This window comes from Chrysemys picta, chromosome 11, assembly GCF_011386835.1.
Source record: "Chrysemys picta bellii isolate R12L10 chromosome 11, ASM1138683v2, whole genome shotgun sequence".
In the NCBI taxonomy this organism is placed as follows: domain Eukaryota; kingdom Metazoa; phylum Chordata; order Testudines; family Emydidae; genus Chrysemys; species Chrysemys picta.
The window spans coordinates 5033070-5055446 of record NC_088801.1 but is presented as its reverse complement, the minus strand read 5'-3'; the positions used below and the strand labels follow the sequence as shown (position 1 = coordinate 5055446).

The window sequence follows — 22377 nt, the reverse complement described above, 5'->3', positions numbered from 1 at the left end:
GCATTATCATTTGCTTTAGTTATTATCCTGAGTTGCAGTGGGTTGGGACTTGCAAGTATGTACGTATAATGTAGGCTTCAGCAGACTGAACAGCACTTATGACAAACAAGCCTTAAAATACAACATTGCTGAGTAAGTAAGTCAAAGTAGAATGTTTTTTGGGACTTGTTAGATATTGTACTTGGATTTTAGTTTCATTGGTGTTGTGGATGAAATATGAAATGCTTCAGAATTTGAAAACTGAATAACTTCTCTTCATCCATCTCTGGGAAGCTTATGTATTTAACAGTATTACAGTAAAATGCAGAAGTTCGCCAAATGAGTATAAGCTGTGGAGAAGAACAAAACTGTACCTTGATCTGAGCCTTTTCTAAACTTACGCAAAGGGAAATCCTTCATCTGATTACTAGAATTGCTGCTTAGCTGGCAGAGTTATCCTGGGTATGTCCCATTGCCCATGTCTGTAGGTAATGAATAGGCATCCTCACCATGACCTCTGTGGGGTGTATGTACACAGCAGATGAAGATGGGCAAATATTTTTCACTAATCATTAAGCAAGTAAAAGAACAAAATGTGGGCGAATACTCAGGACTTCCACGGTCTTTATTTTTGGCATTTTACTTTTCACATTTTCCAATGTGTTTTACAACTGTCTGCCTTTTGAGTCTCTCAACAGCGAGGATACAATTGGTATTCCAGTTCTTAGCATTACATGTCTGTCTGTCTCCTTCCCTCTGTCTCTTTCTCTCTCACACAATTGATGTAAATGTTGATATATAGACACACATCTTCCCTGGTATTGTTTACACTGCGTTCCACTTTGAAGAATGATTAAGATGATTGTACTGAGGGCTAAAATGTATTCAGAAGGCCCCGGTAATAAGGTATCTCTAGTAACATCCACACGTGAGAGTCTAGCAACTAGAGATTATTCTGTTGCTGCAGTTATGACATTATTCCACTTACTGAAAACCTAACATTTTCATTGAAATGTCTGTCTTTCACAGATGGTTTAGGCATTATACTTAGTGAAGTAAAACAGCCTCTCTCAACTTTCTGATAGTAGGTGCTCCAATTCTACTGTCCACCAAGCAAGCAGGGTCAGTGCTTGTGTTCTTGATCTCAAGTTGTAAATTCTCCTGCCTCAGCCACATTGGGATTTGTTAGAAATTTTATAGACGAAATGAAGATTATTTTCTGCAGCTTAGAGTAGGGGCTTCATTATTGGGTGAGATGTGCAGGTTGATGCAACATTGATATGATTGACTGTTGTTACCAATAGATGTGCTGTAGTTACAGAAGAACAGGCTGCAGGAGAAACAAGGAAAGTACAGCCAGCTAAAGAGAAGGATTTTCTTCCTTCTGAAAGCGTGCATTTCCCTCTTTTTGTCTTCCAGTGAGCCAGCAGCTGGTAAACCGCATTGAACAGTTTTTGGAAACTAAAGGTTTACAGTACTATATGAAGAGCATCAACTGTATTAGAGTTTTCAGAGAGGAGGCCATTAAGGTAATGATAATATGTGAAAACTCTACTTTGTGTGAGATGTCAGGGCATAATGTGCAGACCTACTATGTTCCTTCAGCGATTATGACAAGCTAGCAACAGGACAAGATCAACAGATCTAAGTCAATTATACCACATTGGAAATTTAAAAGAGATTTTAATGTTGTTTTGGTCCTTCGGCCTCAACAGAATAAGGACCAGATACTGCTGTGGTTTCTTAATATGAAAAGACAATACCTGTGACCTAGTGGTTGAAAAGGAGAAATATGCCATCCTCCAAATAGCTTCTTAAACAAAACTAGTCACAAAAGGGTCTGTGCAGCTTTGTGAAATGCAGTTTCTTTTGTGATGCCCTGCACATTAGAAGTGCTGGTTCTAGCGGAGCTAGGTGAATATGCAGTGGTTTGGAATGTCTTTTTTCTTGTTCCCCATGTTAGATGTTTTTATGATGCATTAAGATTACAGCTCTTTGGTATTAAGCTAACTTTATTTTTCTGTGTTATCTTTGTTGTCATTTTTCTAGCTGTCAGAGGTGCTGTGCTTTAATGATTTCCTGCAGGCTCTAAAAGAAAAGGTGGAAGACCAAACCTTAGCTGATTTCTGGGAGATTCTGATACAAGGTATGACGACAATTGACTCTCCCTCTGCATCTCCCACACAATTTTTCTTCAAATGGTAAATTGTGTGAGAGGAATCTACATGTTAGCAGCTGGAAATGAATGCAGACCAGCATTTCTAGTGTAGAGAGTTGATGCATGCCATGTAAAACTTGTCTTTCACTGCTATATAGCTTTGTTTTGCACTGGTTTCATATAAACAGTACACCTCTACCTCGATATAACGCTGTCCTCGGGAGCCAAAAAATCTTACTGCGTTATAGGTGAAACCGCGTTGTATCGAACTTGGTTTGATCTGCCGGAGTGTGCAGCCCTGCCCCCTCCCCGGAGCGCTGCTTTACCGCATTATATCCGAATTCGTGTTCTATTGGGTCGCGTTATATTGGGGTAGAGGTGTATTTCAAAATGCTATACCAAGTTAAATACAGTTACAATGGTAAATTGATAGCACAGTGAGAGAGAAATTAAACAGTATAGGGCAAGGAAGAGACAATATTTCAGATACATTTTAAAATAAATGGAGAGCTGATGCACTGGTGAGAGAGAGGAAGGCTCTTCCAGATGGCAGAAGCTGCAAAGAAGACTCTCACAAAGTGATCAGTGACATATTTCAGTGATGTAAGAGTGACCGGCAGGAAGGAATACGTAGTAACACGACACACTGATGATTGAACTGAGGAGGAAGGCAGCATACTTCTAAAAGACTTGGATGGACTAGGAGCAGTAGGCAAATAAGTGAGGATTTTTATGAGCATGAAAAACCTGATGCTCTAAAAATTCTTCCCTTTACTTGGCACGAGTGCTTATGAAAATATATTTTAAATGCACAGTTGCCTCCTTTCATTGTACATATGGTAATATATAATTTGCTTTTGCCTAGCACCTTTCAGATAGAAGGACTCCAAACTACATATAGTGGCGACTTCACCCATTGCTGAAATCCAGCTATTGCTAGGATAGAGCACAGCAACACGGAGAATATCATATCCAGTTGAAACTGGGAAGGGAGTGGGGGAGGAAACAGGCTTGAGGAAGTTTAATTAGCCTTCAAAGATGAAGCAGAAGGTAGTTCAGTGACTAGTGACGAAGCCAAAAAGGTATTGCTTTTACACTCTTACTTATCTATCTTTGAAAATACTGGGATTTGGACCAGCCCAAGTCATGCTGGTATGTTCTGTTGTAATAATTTACAGACGGAACAAACCAGAATTTCCAACAAGATGAACAATTTCAGGAGGAAGAAGAATTTACAAATACAAGCTGCACTATCAGTGATTTGCATATAGGGAATGACTGTTTGACTTTGCGTAGGGGAAGATAAAGTGTTTTATGCATAAATCTGTCTAAACATTGGTTTGTGTGGCAGAAGTGAACTTCTCTTGGATGATTAGAAGTTGGAGGGTCTACTGCAGGGGTCGGCAACCTACGGCACGCGTGCCAAACACGGCTCACAAACCGATTCTGAGTGGCACGCAGCTCCCTGCCGCGGTCCCAGCCCCACTCAGCCCCCCCGCCCACCGCTCTCCCCTGTGGGGGCAGGAGGCAGAAGTTTGGTTCTGCAGCAGCCAAGCTTCCCCCTCCCCCTCTTCTTCCCCCAGCTGTGCTTTCCGGCCCCTCCTCCTCTCCCTGGCCAATCAGCTGATGGCCCTAGTGAGGGGGTGGGGGAAGAGCGGCAGCGTGCACACAGCTCCGTAGTGGACGGAGAGAGAGGTAGGGACGGAGCCTGGGGGAAGGGGGTGGAACAGGGCATATCCCTTCCAGCCCCCTGCCATGAAGGGAGCACCCCCACGAGCCGAGCATCCCAGCCCTCTGCCCTGCACCCCCACCCCTCTGCCCTGAACCCCCCCACCCCAACACATACCCATCCCTCTGCCCTGAACCCCACACCCCCCCACACACACTCAGCCATCTGCCCTGAACCCCACACCCCCCCACACACACTCAGCCTTCTGCCCTGAACCCAACACACACCGAGCCTTCTGCCCTGCACCCCCGCAGCCCCATCCTTCTTCCCTGAACCCCCCCCACACACAGCCTTCTGCCCTGCACCCCCTACACCTCAACACACACCCAGCCTTCTGTCCTGCACCCTCACACCCCCCAGCCCTCTGCCCTGAACCCCCCACACCCCAACACACACCCAGCCTTCTGCCCTGCACCCCCACACATCCCCAGCCCTCTGCCCTGACCCTTGAATCCCCCCGTACACCCAGCCTTCTGCCCTACACCCCCCACACACTCCAGCCCTCTGCCCTGATCCCTGAATGCCCCCTCACACACCCCAGCCTTCTGCCCTGAACCCCAGCCCTCTGCCCTGACCCCTGAAACCTCCGCCCTCAGCCCGCTGCCGGCCTAGGTGAACAGAACCCCAGGCTGGCAGCGAGCTGAGCGGGCTGGTGGCGTAAGATCAGCATTTTAATTTAATTTTAAATGACGCTTCTTAAATATTTTGAAAACCTGATTTACTTTACATACAATAGTTTAGTTATATAATATAGACTTATAGAAAGAGACCTTCTAAAAACGTTAAAATGTATTACTGTCACGCGAAACCTTAAATTAGAGTGAATAAATGAAGACTCGGCACACCACTTCTGAAAGGTTGCCTACCCCTGGTCTACCATATGTTGTTTGAAGTATAATTTTCCCTAGATTTCATATTTGAGCTATGATTTCAGTGTCTCAATAATTTATCATAATATATTCAGATACTTAAATGGATGCCTCCAGTAAAGTATGAATATGCATTAATTGTACTTGTATGTCACGATAGTTGACTCACTTGTGAAAACTACCATGTCCTTTTAATTTGAGAAGTAGTTGTTTTATTTTTGTCAGTGATGACACATTTAGAAGTTTGAATTTGAAACACTTTCCATTTGGAACATTGAGTGGTTTTCAGGTAAAGCTTTATAATGATATTTTGATATGATTTGATTTTCCTCAGATGGAATTTCTTTGATCACCAAAGATGAAGCAGAAGGTAGTTCAGTGACTAGTGACGAAGCCAAAAAGGTATTGCTTTTACACTCTTACTTATCTATATAAAGCCTTTGCTATTCCAGAGAAGGCATTTTTTTATATGGATGAACCTTTAAGTGAATGAAATAGGGCCTGAATGAATGGAGAATGGAGTCCTTGGACCATAGAAGTTATGGGGCCTCAACTCGGGGACATTTCTCCCTTAATGCGCACCATATTATATTGTTTCAGACTGCCTGCAGACAGGGCATGTGATTGTCTAGACATACTTTCCAGACAAACCACTTCAGGAACTCAGTTTAGTGGAGTGGCAACAGGCTGTCAGTATGCACAGAACCACTGTTGGCTCCTGCTCTTCATTAGAATGATGTCCTCCTTGATCTGGAAGAAGTGTAATCTAGTTATTAGAGCATGCGTGTGGAAATCAGGAACTCCTGAGATCTAATCCCAGCTCTGGCACTGACTTCTGTGGCCTTGACCAAGTCACAACCTTTGTGCCTCAGTTTCCCCTTTTGTAAACGTTGCACAATAGTGCACTGGAAACAAAAGTTGTTAAATGTTTGAAGGTATTCCTTATGCATAACAATATTGGCAGCAATGAGGGTGCAAAGCACTGCAGTTAGCATAAGGGACAGAATGGGGCATACAGGGCAGACTGTTCCAGTGACGTCAGAAAGGCAGATTGAAGGGAAAGTAGATACAGTGGTGGCTGAATCAAGAACGATTTTTATATTTGTCTTCAAGAAGATGAACTTCAATCCTTATACCCAGCTGGCAGCCATGGTTTAAAGATAGCTTAAGAGGGAGAGGGCTTTTGTGTATAGATTCTGCTGTTGAAATCCCTAAACATTTCAGCTGGAAAGCACCTTTCCAGCTGAAAAAGAACTGCTCGGAACTGCTCAAGCCTCATACTATTAAACAGCAGGGCTTGGTGTAGATTCTTCATGTCTAGCTAATCGATATGAGGCTGTTCTCTGTTGTCCCTTTTCACGTGAAGCAGCTTCAGAGACGTATGTGCACCTTAAGGTGACCTTGGCAAGTTTATATCTCACTTAACATGAGGGAAAACACAGAAAAGTTGATAGAAAGGGGGTCAATGAAATGCTGTGGTACTATAACGAAATAGGAAAATCCAATACACTGAAGCTAACACATGTACAGATTAGAATGGTCAGAGCTGTCAAGAAATTGGTTCAGCCAGGAAGGGTCCATGACCTGTTTCTGGTCATACATAACTATGCAAATTATATTTCTCTTCCCAGCAGCATGTACCAAGAGAGGTGGCATTTAGTTATTAGTTTTATTAGTTACTTAAACGTTTCACTCCGAAGGAACTTCATTGTCTAGAACAAAACCAACCCTAGTGTCCATAATATATGCTACATGAAGTTACCTTTCAGTTCTTAAAACTCTCTCGATGCTAACAAAGAAAGCACAACAAACCAACCATTGCCTGAAAAACTGATCTTGCAATGGCTGTACAATACCATACATCCATTCACACACAGCACAGATGCAAAACCTGGTAATAGGTCTTTGCTTATGGCTTCCCATCTAAACTAGGAAGAAACCTGTGTAGACTAAACTCAGATCTGGCTGACCTGGTGCATTGCAATTTACCGTTATCCTACAGTCAGAGCTCACAGGTACACTGCATTTGGTAGTACATTCTGCCTTGCAAACAATTTGGGCTCCTTGTCTCACTGCGCCACTAAGTGAAACAATATTCTGGAGGAGCAAGAAAGAGGGCTTCCCCCATCAAAATAATCTATTGGACTATGGCTAATAGACCGTGAGTTCAGGTCTCACTTCTCCTACTCATTGGTGAATTTCAACCTTTCTAATAAGCCTCATATCCAGGGGCGGCTCCAGGCACCAGAGCAGCAAGCGTGTGCCTGGGGCGGCAAGCCATGGGGGGCGGCCTGCCGGTCGCCCTGAGGGTGGCAGTCAGGCTGCCCTCGGCGGCATGCCTGGGGGAGGTCCACCGGTCCCACGGTTTCGGCGGCAAATTGGCGGCGGGTACGCCGAAGGCGCGGGACTGGCGGACCTCCCGCAGGCATGCCGCCGAATCCGCGTTACCAGTGGACCTCCCACAGGCGCGCCGCCGAAGACTGCCTGACTGCCGTGCTTGGGGCGGCAAAATACATAGAGCCTCCCCTGCGCGTATCCCTACCATAGAAGGCAGGCAACTATCATTAATTTCCCCTAATTTTTTAAGATAAGTTAACTGGGATGTTGCACAGTTCTGGCATAGCTAGAAATAGAACAAAGAACAGAGTTTTATAGTATGGCAGACCCAAGTCTCAGCCACTCTCTATTTCAGAACGAATGTGCCAAATCTATTTGCTTGGCTATTTTGTCTGTAACCACTACTGCTCACTAGACGACACTCCTTTCCCAAACCCAGGAGGAGAATCCTGATTCCCAACATTTTATTGTTCCCCAGAGCCAAAGCATCCTATGCAAGGCCCTTTTCCTTAAATCCCCACCTGTAACAAATTGCAAAAACAGTTCATTTGATTCACACACTGAGAAAATATCCTTTGAAATAGATTTTATAGTTAAAATCCACTAATGTCGGTTATGTCACAACATGCAACAAAATACAAGTGTTCCATGTTTCAGTAATTTGCCACACATTTGGATTGCTTGTGTCTCGCAGTGGTAAGTTTGAAGGTTGAGAGGAATGCTACCAAGGCAGTGCCTTGTTATAGGCAAGAACACAAAAACCTCTGCTCGGGAGTACTCGGTACTATGTGAGTAGCTTCAGAAGTCCCGGAATACATGAGTACAGCATCAGATATAAGACACATGCTGTATATGAATGCTGCATGAGGGAGAAAATTAGAGTAGGAAGCTGTTCAATACAGTGGCAGCACCTTTGGGTCCTTTTTCTTTTAGATAAACTCTATTGCTCTAGTGTATTTCCTTACTTTCCTTCATTGAGAAAAATGGTCTCATTGTCTAGTCTTTCCTGTAATGATGCAGATGGGAAGTTATTCTTTTTAGAGCATAGAGATGATGGGTTAATAGATCAGACTTGCCAAGTGCTTTTTCTGGTTGCTTTGGGAAAGATAATGGATTTCAGCACAACTATTATATGTAATTTGCTTCAGCATAAATGCAAAACAGATCTTGTCAGAAAAAAATCAATTGCAGATGTTTAGTACTTGATGGAAACTTAAAGCTTCAGTTGATTGCTAAGCAGATCTTCATCTCAGATTTCCTTAGATTGTAAAGTGTTATTTATACCTAATTTAGAGTAAAAGGTTAATTCTGAGAACTCTGAACAAATGTTTTATTTTCACAGATCCTGTCTGATGTCAATTAACTATGTAAAATGGGATTTGCTCTGGTGAAAAAACCCTTTCAAAGCTGACAGTATTATTAACTTTAGTTTGATTATATGTGTTCTATACTACCAGACTCAAACCAGTAGAAAAAGGTGCATGAATGCATAGTGTATTGGCACTGTGCAGTCCTTCCAGCTCTGTAACCTTTTCCTTTGTGTGTTGCCTCAATTACAAAGGCAATAAAATAAGTTGAGCAGTGTATGTTAAATGTGTTAGGATGTAGAATAAAGTTTCTATACAGTTCTCGGCATCTGCTATTCAAATGTAAAAAAGATCTGACCTTTGGATAGTGAGACAAGTAAGACGGATGTTGTATACAAAAATGATAAAACGTGACATCAAATTTCTTAGTCTGGTGGGTGTGATACGGGGTGCTTTCCCTCTAAATTAACTTTCTGTATACATTGAAGCTGGGAGAGTGGGTCAGAGGAAGAGACCTAAAAAAAAATTGGGACCAGTAGATATGCCTCTGGTGTGTGTGTTTTTCCACTCTCCTTGGGGATTTAGAATTAGTGGGTTCAGAGAATGAGGGACTAGATTATCTCCTGGGATGGCAGCAGAGTTCAGCAGATATTAGAAGGCCAGGGTAACTGCTGAAGTGCCTTTTTCCTGCCCTTTCCAGATCTGTGATTTATGTTATTGATGGAACATTTTGTAAAAAAACATTTTTGTTTCTTCTGAAGGTATGTCTACCCTGCGGAGAGTTTATTGTCATAGCTGTGTTGCCATAGTTACACCAGCAGAACCCTGTAGTGTAGACACAGCAGGGAAGGGGTTTACCTGTTGGTGTAGAAACTCCACCTCCCTGTGCAACGGTAGCTTGTTGGGGTTAGGTCAACATAGTTGTTGGTCAGGGATGTGGTTTTTTCACATCCCTGATTGATGTGAAAAAACCACATGGGGCACATGACTTACGAGGAGAGGCTGAGGGAACTGGGGTTGTTTAGTCTGCAGAAGAGAAGAGTGAGGGGGGATTTGATAGTAGCCTTCAACTACCTGAAGGGGGGTTCCAAAGAGGATGGAGCTCGGCTGTTCTCAGTGGTGGCAGATGACAGAACAAGGAGCAATGGTCTCACGTTGCAGTGGGGGAGGTCTAGGTTGGATATTAGGAAAAACTATTTCACTAGGAGGATGGTGAAGCACTGGAATGGGCTACCTAGGGAGGTGGTGGAATCTCCTTTCTTAGAGGTTTTTAAGGTCCGGCTTGACAAAGTCCTGGCTGGGATGATTTAGTTGGTGTTGGTCCTGCTTTGAGCAGGGGGTTGGACTAGATGGCCTCCTGAGGTCTCCTCCAACCCTAATATTCTATGATTCTATGTAGGTATGTCAACCTAGCTTTTAAGTGTAGGCCAGGCCTAAGTGTCAAGTGCTGTCTTAACAGTGATGGATAATGCTCAGATCATATAAAAAAGGGGCATTCTACCACCTCCTCTTACTTTAACTCTCTGATTTGTATCTATTTATTGTTACCTTTATTTACACATCTGATACTGCAGATGAAGGGAGAATGGAGATATTTAGCACCATTAATCCCCCGCTGTATCTATCTCACCTTCCTACTTACATGATCCCCCTTATTGTAGTATCTGAAGTCCTCAGATAATCAGAGATCTGCTTCAGAAGTTTGTGTAATGAAAACCAGTTAAACATTCAAACAGGTATTTACAACCCTATTGTTTTAAGTTTAATTCTTTTCAGACAAACATTTTCCTTTTGCTTCTCACCTAGAGCCACTGCTGCAGCACCCTTAAATTACAGAAGACAATGCTGGGAAAAGATCTGTAATATTAGATGGTTTAGTCCATCCCCATTGCCACTTTCTCATCTAGGGCAGGGGAGTTCCCAGCTACGTATTCTCAAGTGTTCTGTACAGTCTTCTTTTAAGTGACCCAGCTGTGGGGAAGGAGGGGATTTCCACTTTTTCCATTGGGATAATTGCTAAAATAATATTAATTAATAGTAAGTTCTTGAGGCTGTGGAGCACAATTCACATAAGTCATGTTCTGTTTTTGTGTTTTCTTTGCTATTATTGCTGATAACTTCTAGCCCTTATAAAGAAATGGAACAAATAGTAAGAGAGAGAAATAACTTAGAGATAGTTACACTTTAGGTGCTATCTATATATGGACCTCATTATCATAGTGTCTGAGCTCGTTATCTTTACCCTGTTTTTATGATATGTTACGCTAAGTGGAGGGCATCCAATGAGTTGCACATTCATTATGTAAAAATCTATTTGATAAAAGAATATCAATCTAACCACCTACACGTTTGAGGTTTTGTGGATCCAGGTCATTAATTGAGTTTAGTGGAACCAGGATTTGGTCCTTAGATTTTATTTAGCAAAAATTTCTAATCTGGAGACTTGCATATGTGTAAATTATGAAGGGGAAAATAACTTTTTGGGCTGTTTTTAAGCATTCATAGCGGCAAACATTATTGGTCATAAAATTATCTTAACTCCCTGTATAGCTGCATCCCTCACCCTTAGTTCTGAGGAAATTTTCTAAGACTTGACTTTAAAGTGCTACAGGTTGGTGATGAGGATGGAAACGCGAACAAAACGTCAGTAGTAATTATTGGAGCCTTTCTATATGGAATTCTCAGCTCATGTGGTTTTTTTGTTTGTTTTCTTTTGTTTTTTTACACCTCTGAAAATACTTTCCATTCATTTAATGGAAAGTGGCTGACTTTTGTCTCCAGCACTCAAATGATTTTTTTTTTTTTTTTCAGTTCTTGGCCCCCAAAGAAAAACCAGCTGAAGCTCCGTCAGTGGCTGGGGAAGGTGGTGATGTGGATGATTTAGTAAGTATCGTGAAGACATGATAGGGCTTTATGATGAAAGTAGTTGGATTGTTTCAGTGAGAGGGAGAAGCTTTTAAAAGCAACAGGGGCGAGGACTTGCCATGGACTTATGCCCTAGAAAGCACCTACGGAATTAAGGCACAAAGGAACCCCCATGAAATACTTAGTTGCTGTTGTAAATGTAACCCGATACGTAGTTTCATAATGGCAGGCACGGGGCTGTGTTGTTACACTTTCGCGCTGTTTACATAGATTGATCCTCTCCTTTCCAGTGTTTTTTTTTTAAAAAGCGCCAATCAGGCTACTCTTTTGATACATTAAATTATAACAATTTGCTAACAACGCGTCGGAAAGCCTGAGCTGCAGAGCAGCTATTTGTGTGGGTTGAAAAATAAAAACCATTAAGAAAAACATATTTTAATCTGCTCAATTAACCTAGTACAGACAGGCTTGCGGAAATTCAAGCATTTAATGGGTTTATTATGTATAAACAATGTAGCCTCTTTTTTTCCCCTTTCTTTTTCATGCTGAGTCATTACACATAAAACATATCTGCAAGGCTTCAGCCAACAGTCCATCTAGTCTTAGAACTTTCATGGCTGGAAGCTTTCTTCATTTGTGCTATGCACGGTAGCTTAAAAAATCTAAAAATTACATTTGTGACTTTGTGGTAATACAGTTTTGGCTGATTCGCTGCTCAGTCATGAAGACATATAGAGTACAAGTATTCCACAGGCCTTTCATATTTTGTCGTAAAGTGTGTATCCAAGTTCGTTAGGACATACATACTTCGTTTTCTGATTGCCATCCCTACCCACCCAGTGAGAGCGATAACTTGAAGCCGGTGCCTCTTATTCCAAATTTATCATTTTCTTTTGCAGCTGGACATGATGTAAGTGGCTGGACAATATATGAGGCCTTCTGAAGAACTCTGCGGCAGGGAGCATAAAATAGCCATTGAAGAGAAGATAGATCATCCATTCTTCTATTGGTAGAAGTTTCTTGAGAGAGAACAGCGGTTTCAAAGGCACTTCTATTTGGTATAAACCTCAAAGCTGAATCAACTGCAGTTAGTACAAGACTTAATGTAGATTATTTCAATCTTCTGTACATTTTCTGTAGTAAATCTTTTTTCTAAAAAGAAGTTGTTTCACACTCCGTATTGTAACGTTGCTATGATATTTCAGATTCCAGCTGAACACCACTCATTTAGTGAGGGCCAGTGTTAGTGTCTTACATCATTGGTGTATTGTTTGGAGAGAATGAAGTATGGAGGTCGGCGTGAGATCGCAAGATAATATAGAGGAACTTTTAGTAAGAGTAAATCAGTAGCTTCCTAATTATAAAGGAAGAAAGACATCACTTTTCATGGTCCCCGTCAAACCAGGAAAGGGAAAACAAGTCGGTATTTTGGGCTAAAAAGAGTAACTTAAAAAATTTCCAGACCACGGATTCATAATGTATTCACTCAAAATATAAAACTGAATCTACAGTACACAGCGAAACATTTCCATCATGTTGATTTGTCACAGTATCTCCAAATCAGTGATTATTCTTTTGTTTGGATCCTCTTTCCCAGCACGAGACAGGAACAGTGTTGTTTAGAAGTTATCTTTCATTTTACTCTTCAATCTCTGCCCTTTTCAGTGAGTACCATCACCATCGATCTGTTATGTTCTCTCTTGTTCTAATGTACTTAAAGGCCTCATTCTCTGCTTGATGCACCTTCAGGTCCTCCACAGATTTTAACTGCTGCATTTATCTTAGCTATCTCAATATTAACACAATGAATGAGTCAGTTGTTCCCCTCTTGTGCATTGCAGCTAATTGCTAACAAGCTGCAGAAGAATCTTTTAGAGTTAAAAAATTAAAAGTACTCAGTACGGATGATTATGGTGCTCCAAAAGGCATATTACTACACACAGTGCTTGCCACAAGCAACCAGAGGGAAGTAAGTGGTTCAGTTAGGATTGAGAAGACGCCTGAATTCTGCTTGGAACCAGTTACTTGGTCATAATGTCCTGTGATAGACTTATACTGCAAACACTTTTTCTGGGATTAGTTTGTTAACGCCTTATTCCACGTTAAAACTGGGTCATCTTGTTATTGTTAACATAAGCATACTATATGGAAGGGGGCTGAGACGATGGTAATCTGTAAGACCTGGGCTATGCTTAAAATGAGCTTTGGTTTGGAATGTCTGCCCTTCTTATGGAATGATTCCAGGTTCAGGTAACACAAGTGTCTCCTCTCCCTTCTTGGCCACACAGGAATACTCTCATTGCCCCACGTTTGGGTCACGTGTGGAAGATGGCCACCCACACTGAGTTCAGAATGAGTTCTGTGAGCATCCTTTGGAGTTGGTTCCCCTGGGGCTGATTGGCAGCAAATAGATGTTGGCCAAATCACCAGAGCCTTAGTGTCCCCCAGAACATTTTTTCATATTTTTAAATAATATATAACCGGCTACAAATCCATTCTCTTGAGTGTCTTTTGATGTCAAATTTCCATGTTGTCCACTGGTTGGTTTTTAGTTTTCTTAATTGCTCAATACAATATTTCAAGGGCTTTTTTTTTTCCCCAACCCATTTTGGCATTCTTTGGAGCCATATTGACTAAAATCAGTTCATGATAGACTGTTTCCTACCTTTTTGGAAGAGATATAAATGAATGTTGGGGTGGCCCTTTAAGACTGGAGGTTGCCCAATAAAAGTGGTTTCTTACACAGTTTTCATTGTAAAGAAAGCTAGCTCTGAACATGAAAAGCCCTGTATAAATGTCAAGTGTGATTCTGTTGTCTGTGTTTTGCAAACATTAATCCCCACAACACCCCCATGAGTTAGGTATCCCCATTTTACAGCAATATTTAAGGGTCTTGGCCAGGCCCACAGGGGGATTTAGAAGTCACTCTGTGAGCCAGGATTAAAAACAAACAGTGAACATACATAAGTCAATATGGTGGTATCCCACGGGATATCCCGCTGCTTACACAGTACATTTATACTCCGAGTTGCTAGGTCTGAAGAAGGTGAACAAGGATTTAAAGGATTCAAGGCAGGCATTAAATGAAACAATGGACTCCTAGGAAGTACCTGAGACTCTCATTCATTCTAACCCTCCCATCGTTATCAAACCTGAAAGCTTCAGCGGCCTAGGTTGCCTCATGCTAAAGAAAACTACCTTGGCTTTTCTAGTTCTTTCATGCAACAACAACAACAAAAACAAAGAGCAACTACATTAAATACGAAGCAAAATTGGAATAAAAACTGTAGAGGAAAACATTAGGCTGAAAGATTGTACAGCCTAACAGAAGCTAGAGTTCTCAAAACCTGAAATGCTGGATGTTAAAATTAGCTTTTGAGCATGTTCTGGTTTCATCCTGTATGTTTGAGTGGTTATATTTTTCTATGCGGCAAATTCTGATGGGTTTTGTGGTTGTTACAGTTTTTAAATACTGTTTGCATTTATAAAAATAAAAGATTAGGTTGGTATTGGAAAATATCTTCATTCAGATGGTTTTCTCAGGCGAAGTGAAATCTTAGTCACGTTTCAGCACAGAAGTACATTCTATGAAGAAATGGCTCCGCCTTCATCCGTCAAACCTGCTCCCTGTGCATATTCACGGTTCTATCTGTTCACTTGAGTCAATAAGGTAAGTTCTAGTGGTTTTTACCCCCGCTAGTCCTGCTGAGCCAACACAGCTAAAAGAGGTTGGAACAGAACATGTAGTTCTCTTGCTACACAAGATGGAGTAGAATCCAGTCCAATCCCAATTACCAACCACATGCTGAGATCAGACTTTGATGACATTGTGGTTGCCCAGGTATCACTGAGAGCTTCATTTGTCCTGTAGAACCTTTATTATTTTTATAATGCACAAGAAAGAAAGGAACCCAGCTTGACTCTGAGCTCACAGGGAGTCAGGAGGGCTGCAGGAGGCGGCTCCTCTTCCTCAGCCATTGAGGTCTGTTCCTCATCTCGTGCTGCCACTACAGCATACCAGTTCTTCACCATGATGGACTGGGGCAGGGGGGAGTCCTGGGCGAGAGGTGGAGCACTGTTTTCTGCTCAAGGTGGGCCAGTCTCCTCCCCATAGGGCAGCAATGCTGCTGTAGTCAGTTAGCATCCTCCATCCCAGATTTTTCCACATGTCCTGTTGATTAAGTCCTTGTGCTCCTGGAGGCTATGCAGATGAGCCACCTCCTGCAGCTCTCCTGCCTGCTTTCTGAGGGATTCCACCAACAGGCACCTCTCACACTGGGTGGTTCCCCCTGCCTGGCTTTCATCGGCAGGGACATGCAGGCAGCAATCCCAGCAAGTCAAGACCAGGTCCAGAGTCAGGATACCTGTTTGGGACCCCAGTGATGCAGGCAGAGGAAGAACTAGCAGTAGTGCTGGTGACATGCCATTTTCCTTCCATTGTGTGTGCTTCCTTTTAGAGCACTTCCTGTACTAGAGAGAGAAGGAGCCTGGAACACTGGGCCTGGTGCAAGATTTGAGGCCTGAACCAAAGGCTGTGAACCAGAGTAGACCTGGCCTTGGCAAAATAACAACAAACTAGATATTTATGTAAATACATGTCAGAAGTCTAGTACAGATACACCCCAGTCTAGTACAAGATAAGATGGTTTGACAGAACAATGAATAGGGATGTTGTGTCAGAGAGATCAGGAACAAGGGGAGGTAGCAAACAGATGTCATGAAACACATAAGGTGGTACGTAAGTTGTTTATCCCAGTAGTTTGTCTCAGTCAATAAATGACGGAGTACCTTGCCTTAATCCTCTGTGTGGCCGAGGGGACAGCAGAAATTCCTGCTCCTGACTGAGCCGTTCCTTGCCACTCATGTTAGTGTACCTGTAGCTCCTATGGGATGATAGTACTGTGCCTTGAGGGCAATAAACCTGGCCAAGTGCCTTTGTCTCCGAACTGTGCCTGTGGTCTTTATCACTAACATCGAGGTCTGCTGAATTAGCAGGCTGCATTATCTGCTGTTCGTACTGATAACACTGGAGCTCCAAGGACAGAAGCACTGAGCAGCCTGAATGGTGTTACCAAGACAACGACATTCCAACCTTCGACACTTAACAACACCTGCAAGTTAAGGAAAGGAAAAAAACACAACCCTCTGCCCCCTGCAAAACACACAACCCAACCTTCCTGCCTTCCTCTGCTGGGGAACTCAGTTGCTAATTCTCTTAGTCTCCCAGCTGCCTTCATCTCAGCAGCCACATGTCTAACCAGCCACTGGGAGCCTTGCATGCTTTTGAAAGCCTGGGCCCCCCACACAGCTGGAAAGGACAGTACAACCTCTCAGCCACTTTTAATCACTGGCTTATCCAATCAAAAACGATGCTGCTCTCACTTCAAAGAGCCCTGCTAGAAAACGGGTGCTAACTCAACCTAGTCCAGACAGCAACCAAGCTTCATTTCAAAACACAGCATCCTGCAACGAGCCTAGAGTCCTACCAAACTCAAAGGCAAATTCTCAGCAGATACTCACCAGATGGCTAACTGAAAGTCAATGCAGTTGCACTCGGGATGAATTTTGGCCTGTCTTTACCTAAAAACCTACATATATGGCATGCAAGCTTCTACAATGGTAGTGTGAGGATGGAGCTCAGGTGTAGAGGGAAATACTCTATGTCAATAGCAAGATGTCAGGAGCAACTGTTCACACCTCTGGAGATGCACATTAGCCTTTCCCCAGCTCTCTTTCCATGCTAACATCCTGGGCTCTGGTAAATGACTATCTTAATATTAGATCTGGATGGGTTTTATAAAGGTGCCCCGCTCTGAGAAATCCATCCTTTTGGTATTTGCTTCCTACCTTCTGTCCTGTAAGTATTGGAGACAGCATGGTCCAACGGATGGGACATTAGACTAAGAGTCAGGAGTAGGGCAAGTCACTTGACTAATGCACCTAAGTGCTTCAGTAATACAAATAATAAATATTAATTCACCTCTCCGAGCTTCAGTTTTCCCATCTGTCAAACAGGGACAGTAATACTTACTGCCTTTTATAAACACTGAGATTAAGGTTTAAAAGCTCCATATCATTGAGCCAGCAGAACTTCACAAAACCCTTTAACTGCAAGGCAACACACAAAGAAATAACAAACACGGTTTCCAAATTCTGAGACGCTCTGAGCACAAGAGACTGCTGAAATACAAAAAGTTTACTAGCTTTCATTAGTTTTACCTTTCGGCTTGGGGAGCTTTTGTTTTCCTCCTTGGGAAGTTTAACAAAATACATAGTTCAGAGCACAGAAAAATACACTTTCGATCATTTAATTTTGGGGGGGGGGGGAAGATATAATTCTTAGATCCCCTCTTTGTGTCAATGCAGTCAGCACTCCCTGTTTTCACAGCAGAATGTTGCATTCCTCCTTTTAACCTACTGATTCCACTGCAGCTTTCTGCATCTAAAATTACTTTGTGTGCCAAGTCAAAGGGTTTTTCTTGTTTACCCTCCTCCCCAACCCTCCCCTTTCACTTTCTTCTTATTACCAGCTTTTATTTCCATCAAATAACTGTCATTTCTCTCTCCTCTGAGAGGGAGTAGATGCTGCAGCTTTCAAGACATCTCAGAGAATAAGCAGAAATTTCTCCAGCGTGGAGCATAACAAGAAAACGTTTTCTATCGGATGCTGTCTATGGCCAGGAATAAAGAGATCCCAAATCCTTGGGAAGGCGACTGTGCTGCATTCTTCAAGCCCTAGTCAAGTAATATCGTTGCTTGCAGCATATGGATCAGAAATATCTCAGGTAACCTGTCTGTCGAAGTTGAGCTCTGGGTTTTTTACAGCTCTGTGTGTGGTTCTTCCTTCCCCAGCTTAATAAAAACATGTAGCCAAATGATCAGTGTTAGATTCTAATAGGGTGAGAGATATCCCTGGTGCAGAGGACCAGCGTAAGGCCCTCTGCCACACCTAAGCTTTGTGGCTGTGGGCAAAGCAGCCAGACCGGGGCAGCATCCTCTATGGACAGAACAAGGAGCAATGGTCTCAAGTTGCAGTTGGGGAGGTTTAGGTTGGATATTAGGAAACGCTGTTTCACTAGGAGGGTGGTGAAGCACTGGAATGCGTTACCTAGGGAGGTGGTGGAGTCTCCTTCCTTGGAGGTTTTTAAGGCCTGGCTTGACAAAGCCCTGGCTGGGATGATTTAGTTGGGAATTGGTCCTGCTTTGAGCAGGGGGTTGGACTAGATGACCTCCTGAGGTCCCTTCCAACCCTGATCTTCTATGATTCTATGACCAAAAAAGGGCCTTTCAACTGGCCCGTTTGGCCAGCATGGAAGGCCATGAGATGGGTGGGTTAGGGAAAGGCCAAATGATTCACGTAGTGGCCCCAACACCCCAGGCCAAAGGCCAAGTCCATAGGGATTTCATCTTCTTCTGCACTCCTGAGCATTCAGACTGATGGGAGGGGAGCAGTTTCACCATTAAGGGATAAGAGATTGCATAGCACAGGTAAGATAAAGAATAACGCAGTCTTATTGTCAGCAGTTTTGGATATAATTCCTTCATGCTGGAGGCCTCCAGCATTGCTTGTGTCCTTTTAAAGGATATTCCCAGTGATAGTTGTTTGTACAGTGCCTAATACAATGGGACCCTGAGCCCTGGTTTGGGTTTTTAGGAAATATAACTGCAATAGAAATAAGAAGGATTTGGAGTCTCTCCGTTTTTGGGTGCCCAACTTGAGCCACCTTGAACCTAGTTTTCAGCGGTGGGTGCACCGCAGCTAACAAAATCACATCTCACCCTGGACACCAAGCATCAGTGCATGATGTGCTCTTTGAAGCGGGGACCTGGCCCTTCTATTTGAGCTGCGACGACATAGCTTTCCCTTACCGTGAAAACGGGTTCTGTATTATTTGTGATGCGTTTGAGCTTGGGGCCTCAAAGATGCGACAAAGAGACAGTCCCTGCCTCCAGCAGCTTGCAATCTAGGTGTAAGCAAAGAGGGAAGTGGAGACAGACAGACGCGGGGGAACACAAGGTAACAATGGGAAGATACTGATATGATAAGCAGCGGCCTCGGTATCCCACTGCCTCTTAAAGATCCCATTTTTAATGCACATTGTTGTCCTCAGTAGCACCCCTTGTCAGTTCCTTCTGCAGGACACAGGCATCGCTAGCTCACCCTGTTCTAGTCTTTCTTGTGCAAAGCTCCAGGCCCTTATCTTTGAGCAGTAGCAGCCCCCCTTGGGTAAGGCTCTGGTTGCCTGTTTTTCCTCGCTTAGCAGAGCCAGCATTTTTCAGGAGAGGGCACAGATCCTGGGACCCTTCTCAGTCAGTCTGGGAGCAGTTGAGGTTGGAGTGGACGCTACTGAGTTCTCTGCTGTCCTCCCTACACACTAGAAGACAATGAAGCCAGCTCCTCTCAGGGTGGGTGAAGGTCAGGAAGATAAAAGGTCTGCCACTCCTGCATTTTTTCTTGTTATCCCCAGTTTTCTTTTACCACTTCCCCCTTACGGCAAACTGACCACTTCCATGGTCACAGGGACATAGGCATTGCCAGGCTGGATCAGACCCCAGGTTTATCTAGCCCAGCAACCTGTCTCTTGAAGTATCCAGTGCAGATTTTCAGAGTTTCATAGGGTCCCAGGCCAGAAGGGACCATTGTGATCATCAAGTCTGACCTTCTGCATAACACAGACTGTAGAACTCCCTGAAAATAATTCCTAGAGCAGATCATTTAGAAAAATCTCCAGTCCTGATTTAAAAATTACCTGTCATGGAGAATCTACCACGACCCCTGGTCAGTTGTTCCACATTTGCTGCTGCTGGGTTTTTATACCTTCTTCTGCAGCATCTGGAATTCTGGGAAGCATAAATAAGGGAGCCCCGAGTAAGAGCAGTGAGGTTATTTTACCTCTGTGTTTGGCACTGGTGAGGCCGCTCCTGGAATATTGTGTCCAGTTCCGGCACCTGCAATTCGAGAAGGGCGTTGATAAATTGAGAGGATTCAGAGAAGAGCCATGAGAATGATTAAAGGATTAAAAATCCTGCCTTTTAGTGGTAGACGCACAGTGCTCAATCGCTTTAGCTTAACAAAGAGAAAGCTCAGGGGTGACTTGATTACAGTCACTTACATAGGGAACAAATATTTAATAATGGGCTCTTCAATCTAGCAGACAAAGGTCTAACCCAGTGGTTTTCAAATTTTTTTTCTGGAAACCCAGTTGAAGAAAATTGTTGATGCCCACAACCTAATGGAACTGGGGATGAGGGGGTTGAGGTGTGGGAGGGGCTCAGGGATGGGGCAGAGGGTTGGGGTGTGGGGGTGAGGGCTGTGGGGTGGGGCAGAGGGCTGGGGCAAGGAGTTGGGATGCAGGAGGGGGTCAGGGCTCTGGGCTGGGGATGAAGGGTTTGGGGTGCAGGAGGGGCTCTGGGTTGGAGGGGCTCAGGGTTGGGGCAGGGGATTGGGGTGCAGGAGGGGGTCAGGGCTCTGGGCTGGGAATGAGGGGTTTGGGGGGGCTCAGGGCTGGGGCAGGGGATTGGGGTCAGGGCTCTGGGCTGGGGATGAGGAGTTTGGGGTGCAGGAGGGGGTCAGGGCTATGGGCTGGGAATGAGGGGTTTGGGGTGCAGGAGTGGCTCTAGGTTGGGGGGACTCAGGGCTGGGGCAGGGTGTTGGGGTGCAGGAGGGGGTCAGGGCTTTGGGAGGCTCAGGGCTGTGGCAGGGGATTGGGGGGCGGGCACGGACTTACCTCCGACAGCTCAGCGGTGCAGCTGGGATGCACCGTGGACCGCGCTGCGCCCCAGAAGCGGCCAGCAGCAGGTCTGGCTCCTAGGCAGAGGCGCACGACTCTGGCCCACAGGCATCCCTCCCCCTCCTCCCCCAGTTCCCATTGGCCGGTTCCCGGCCAATAGGAGTGCGGAACCAGTGCTCGGGGTGGGGGTAGCGCATGGAGACCCATGGCCCCCCTGCCTAGAAGCCAGACCACTGCTGGCTGCTTCCGGGGTGCAGCGCGGTGTCAGAACAGGTAGGCACTAGCCTGCCTTAGCCGGGCAGCACCACCGACAGGACTTTTAACGTCCCGGTCGGCGGTGCTGACCAGAGCAAGGCGACCCAGCATCTTACATGCCACGACCCAGTCCTGGGTTGCCACCCACAGATTGAAAAACACTAGTCTAACCCAATCCAATGGCTGGAAGTTGAAGCTAGACAAATTCAGACTGGAAATAAGGTGTAAAATTTTAACAGGGAGGGTATTAATCGGTGGAACAACTTACCAAGAGTTGTGGTGGATCCTCCATCACTGGAAATGTTTATATCAAGACTGGAAGTTTTTCTGAAAGATCTGCTGTAGTTCAAACAGGAATTAATTTGGGGAATTCCTATGGCCTGTGTTATACAGGAGGTCACACTGATCCCTTCTGGCTTTATAATCTATGAATTACTTTTCATTTATTGACAGTGAACTTCATTTGCTGTATTGTTGCCCATCTACCTAGCATATTGAGGTCTCGCCGAAGTTCCTTAAAGTCCTCCCTGGTCCTGATGAACCTAAACAACTTCGTATCATTTGCATATTTTGCTACCTCATTACTTGCCTTCCTTTCCATATCTTTAATAAATACATTAAGCAATATGAAACCTTGTATAGAACCTTGAGGGGCTCACTGTTAATCCTTTGCCTTGATAAAAATTGACCATTTAATCTTACTCTTTGTTTTGTGTCTCCTAGCCAGATTTTGATCTGAGACAACACTTTGCCTCTCACCTCATGACTACTTAGCTTCTTTTGTAACCTCTTGTGCAGAAACTTGTGGAAGGTCTTTTGAAAGTCTACGTAAATTATGTCAATTCATTCTCCTTTATCCACTACTTCATGTGACAGACCCAGACCAGTGGGGTACAGGAGTCTGGTAGAGGGCAAATATACTGGTCACTGGATGAGTAGTTTTCTGTTCCCTGAGTGACCAGAGCAGGGGCTGCACTAGAGTAATCAGGAACCTGCTAGAACCAGTTAAGGCAGGCAGGCTAATTAGGACACCTGGAGCCAATTAAGAAGAAGCTGCTAGAATCAATTAAGGCAGGCTAATCAGGGCACCTGGGTTTTAAAAAGGAGCTCACTTCAGTTTGTGGTGGGAGTGTGAGGAGCTGGGAGC

General features: G+C 44.0%; 1 protein-coding gene across 2 annotated transcripts in view; it reads left to right on the top strand.

Annotated features, from left to right (window-relative positions):
* Positions 1–12403, top strand: part of XRCC5 (X-ray repair cross complementing 5) — a 68177-nt gene extending 55774 nt beyond the window's left edge. For both annotated transcript variants that reach the window (XM_005279894.5, XM_065561415.1), the window contains exons 17-21: positions 1399–1508; positions 2029–2125; positions 5070–5137; positions 11191–11262; positions 12144–12403. In XM_005279894.5, coding sequence (XP_005279951.3) covers positions 1399–1508; positions 2029–2125; positions 5070–5137; positions 11191–11262; positions 12144–12158 — 362 coding nt within the window. In that variant the 3' untranslated portion in view covers positions 12159–12403. The remainder of the gene's footprint in view (positions 1–1398; positions 1509–2028; positions 2126–5069; positions 5138–11190; positions 11263–12143) is intronic.
* The last annotated feature ends 9974 nt before the right edge of the window (positions 12404–22377 follow it).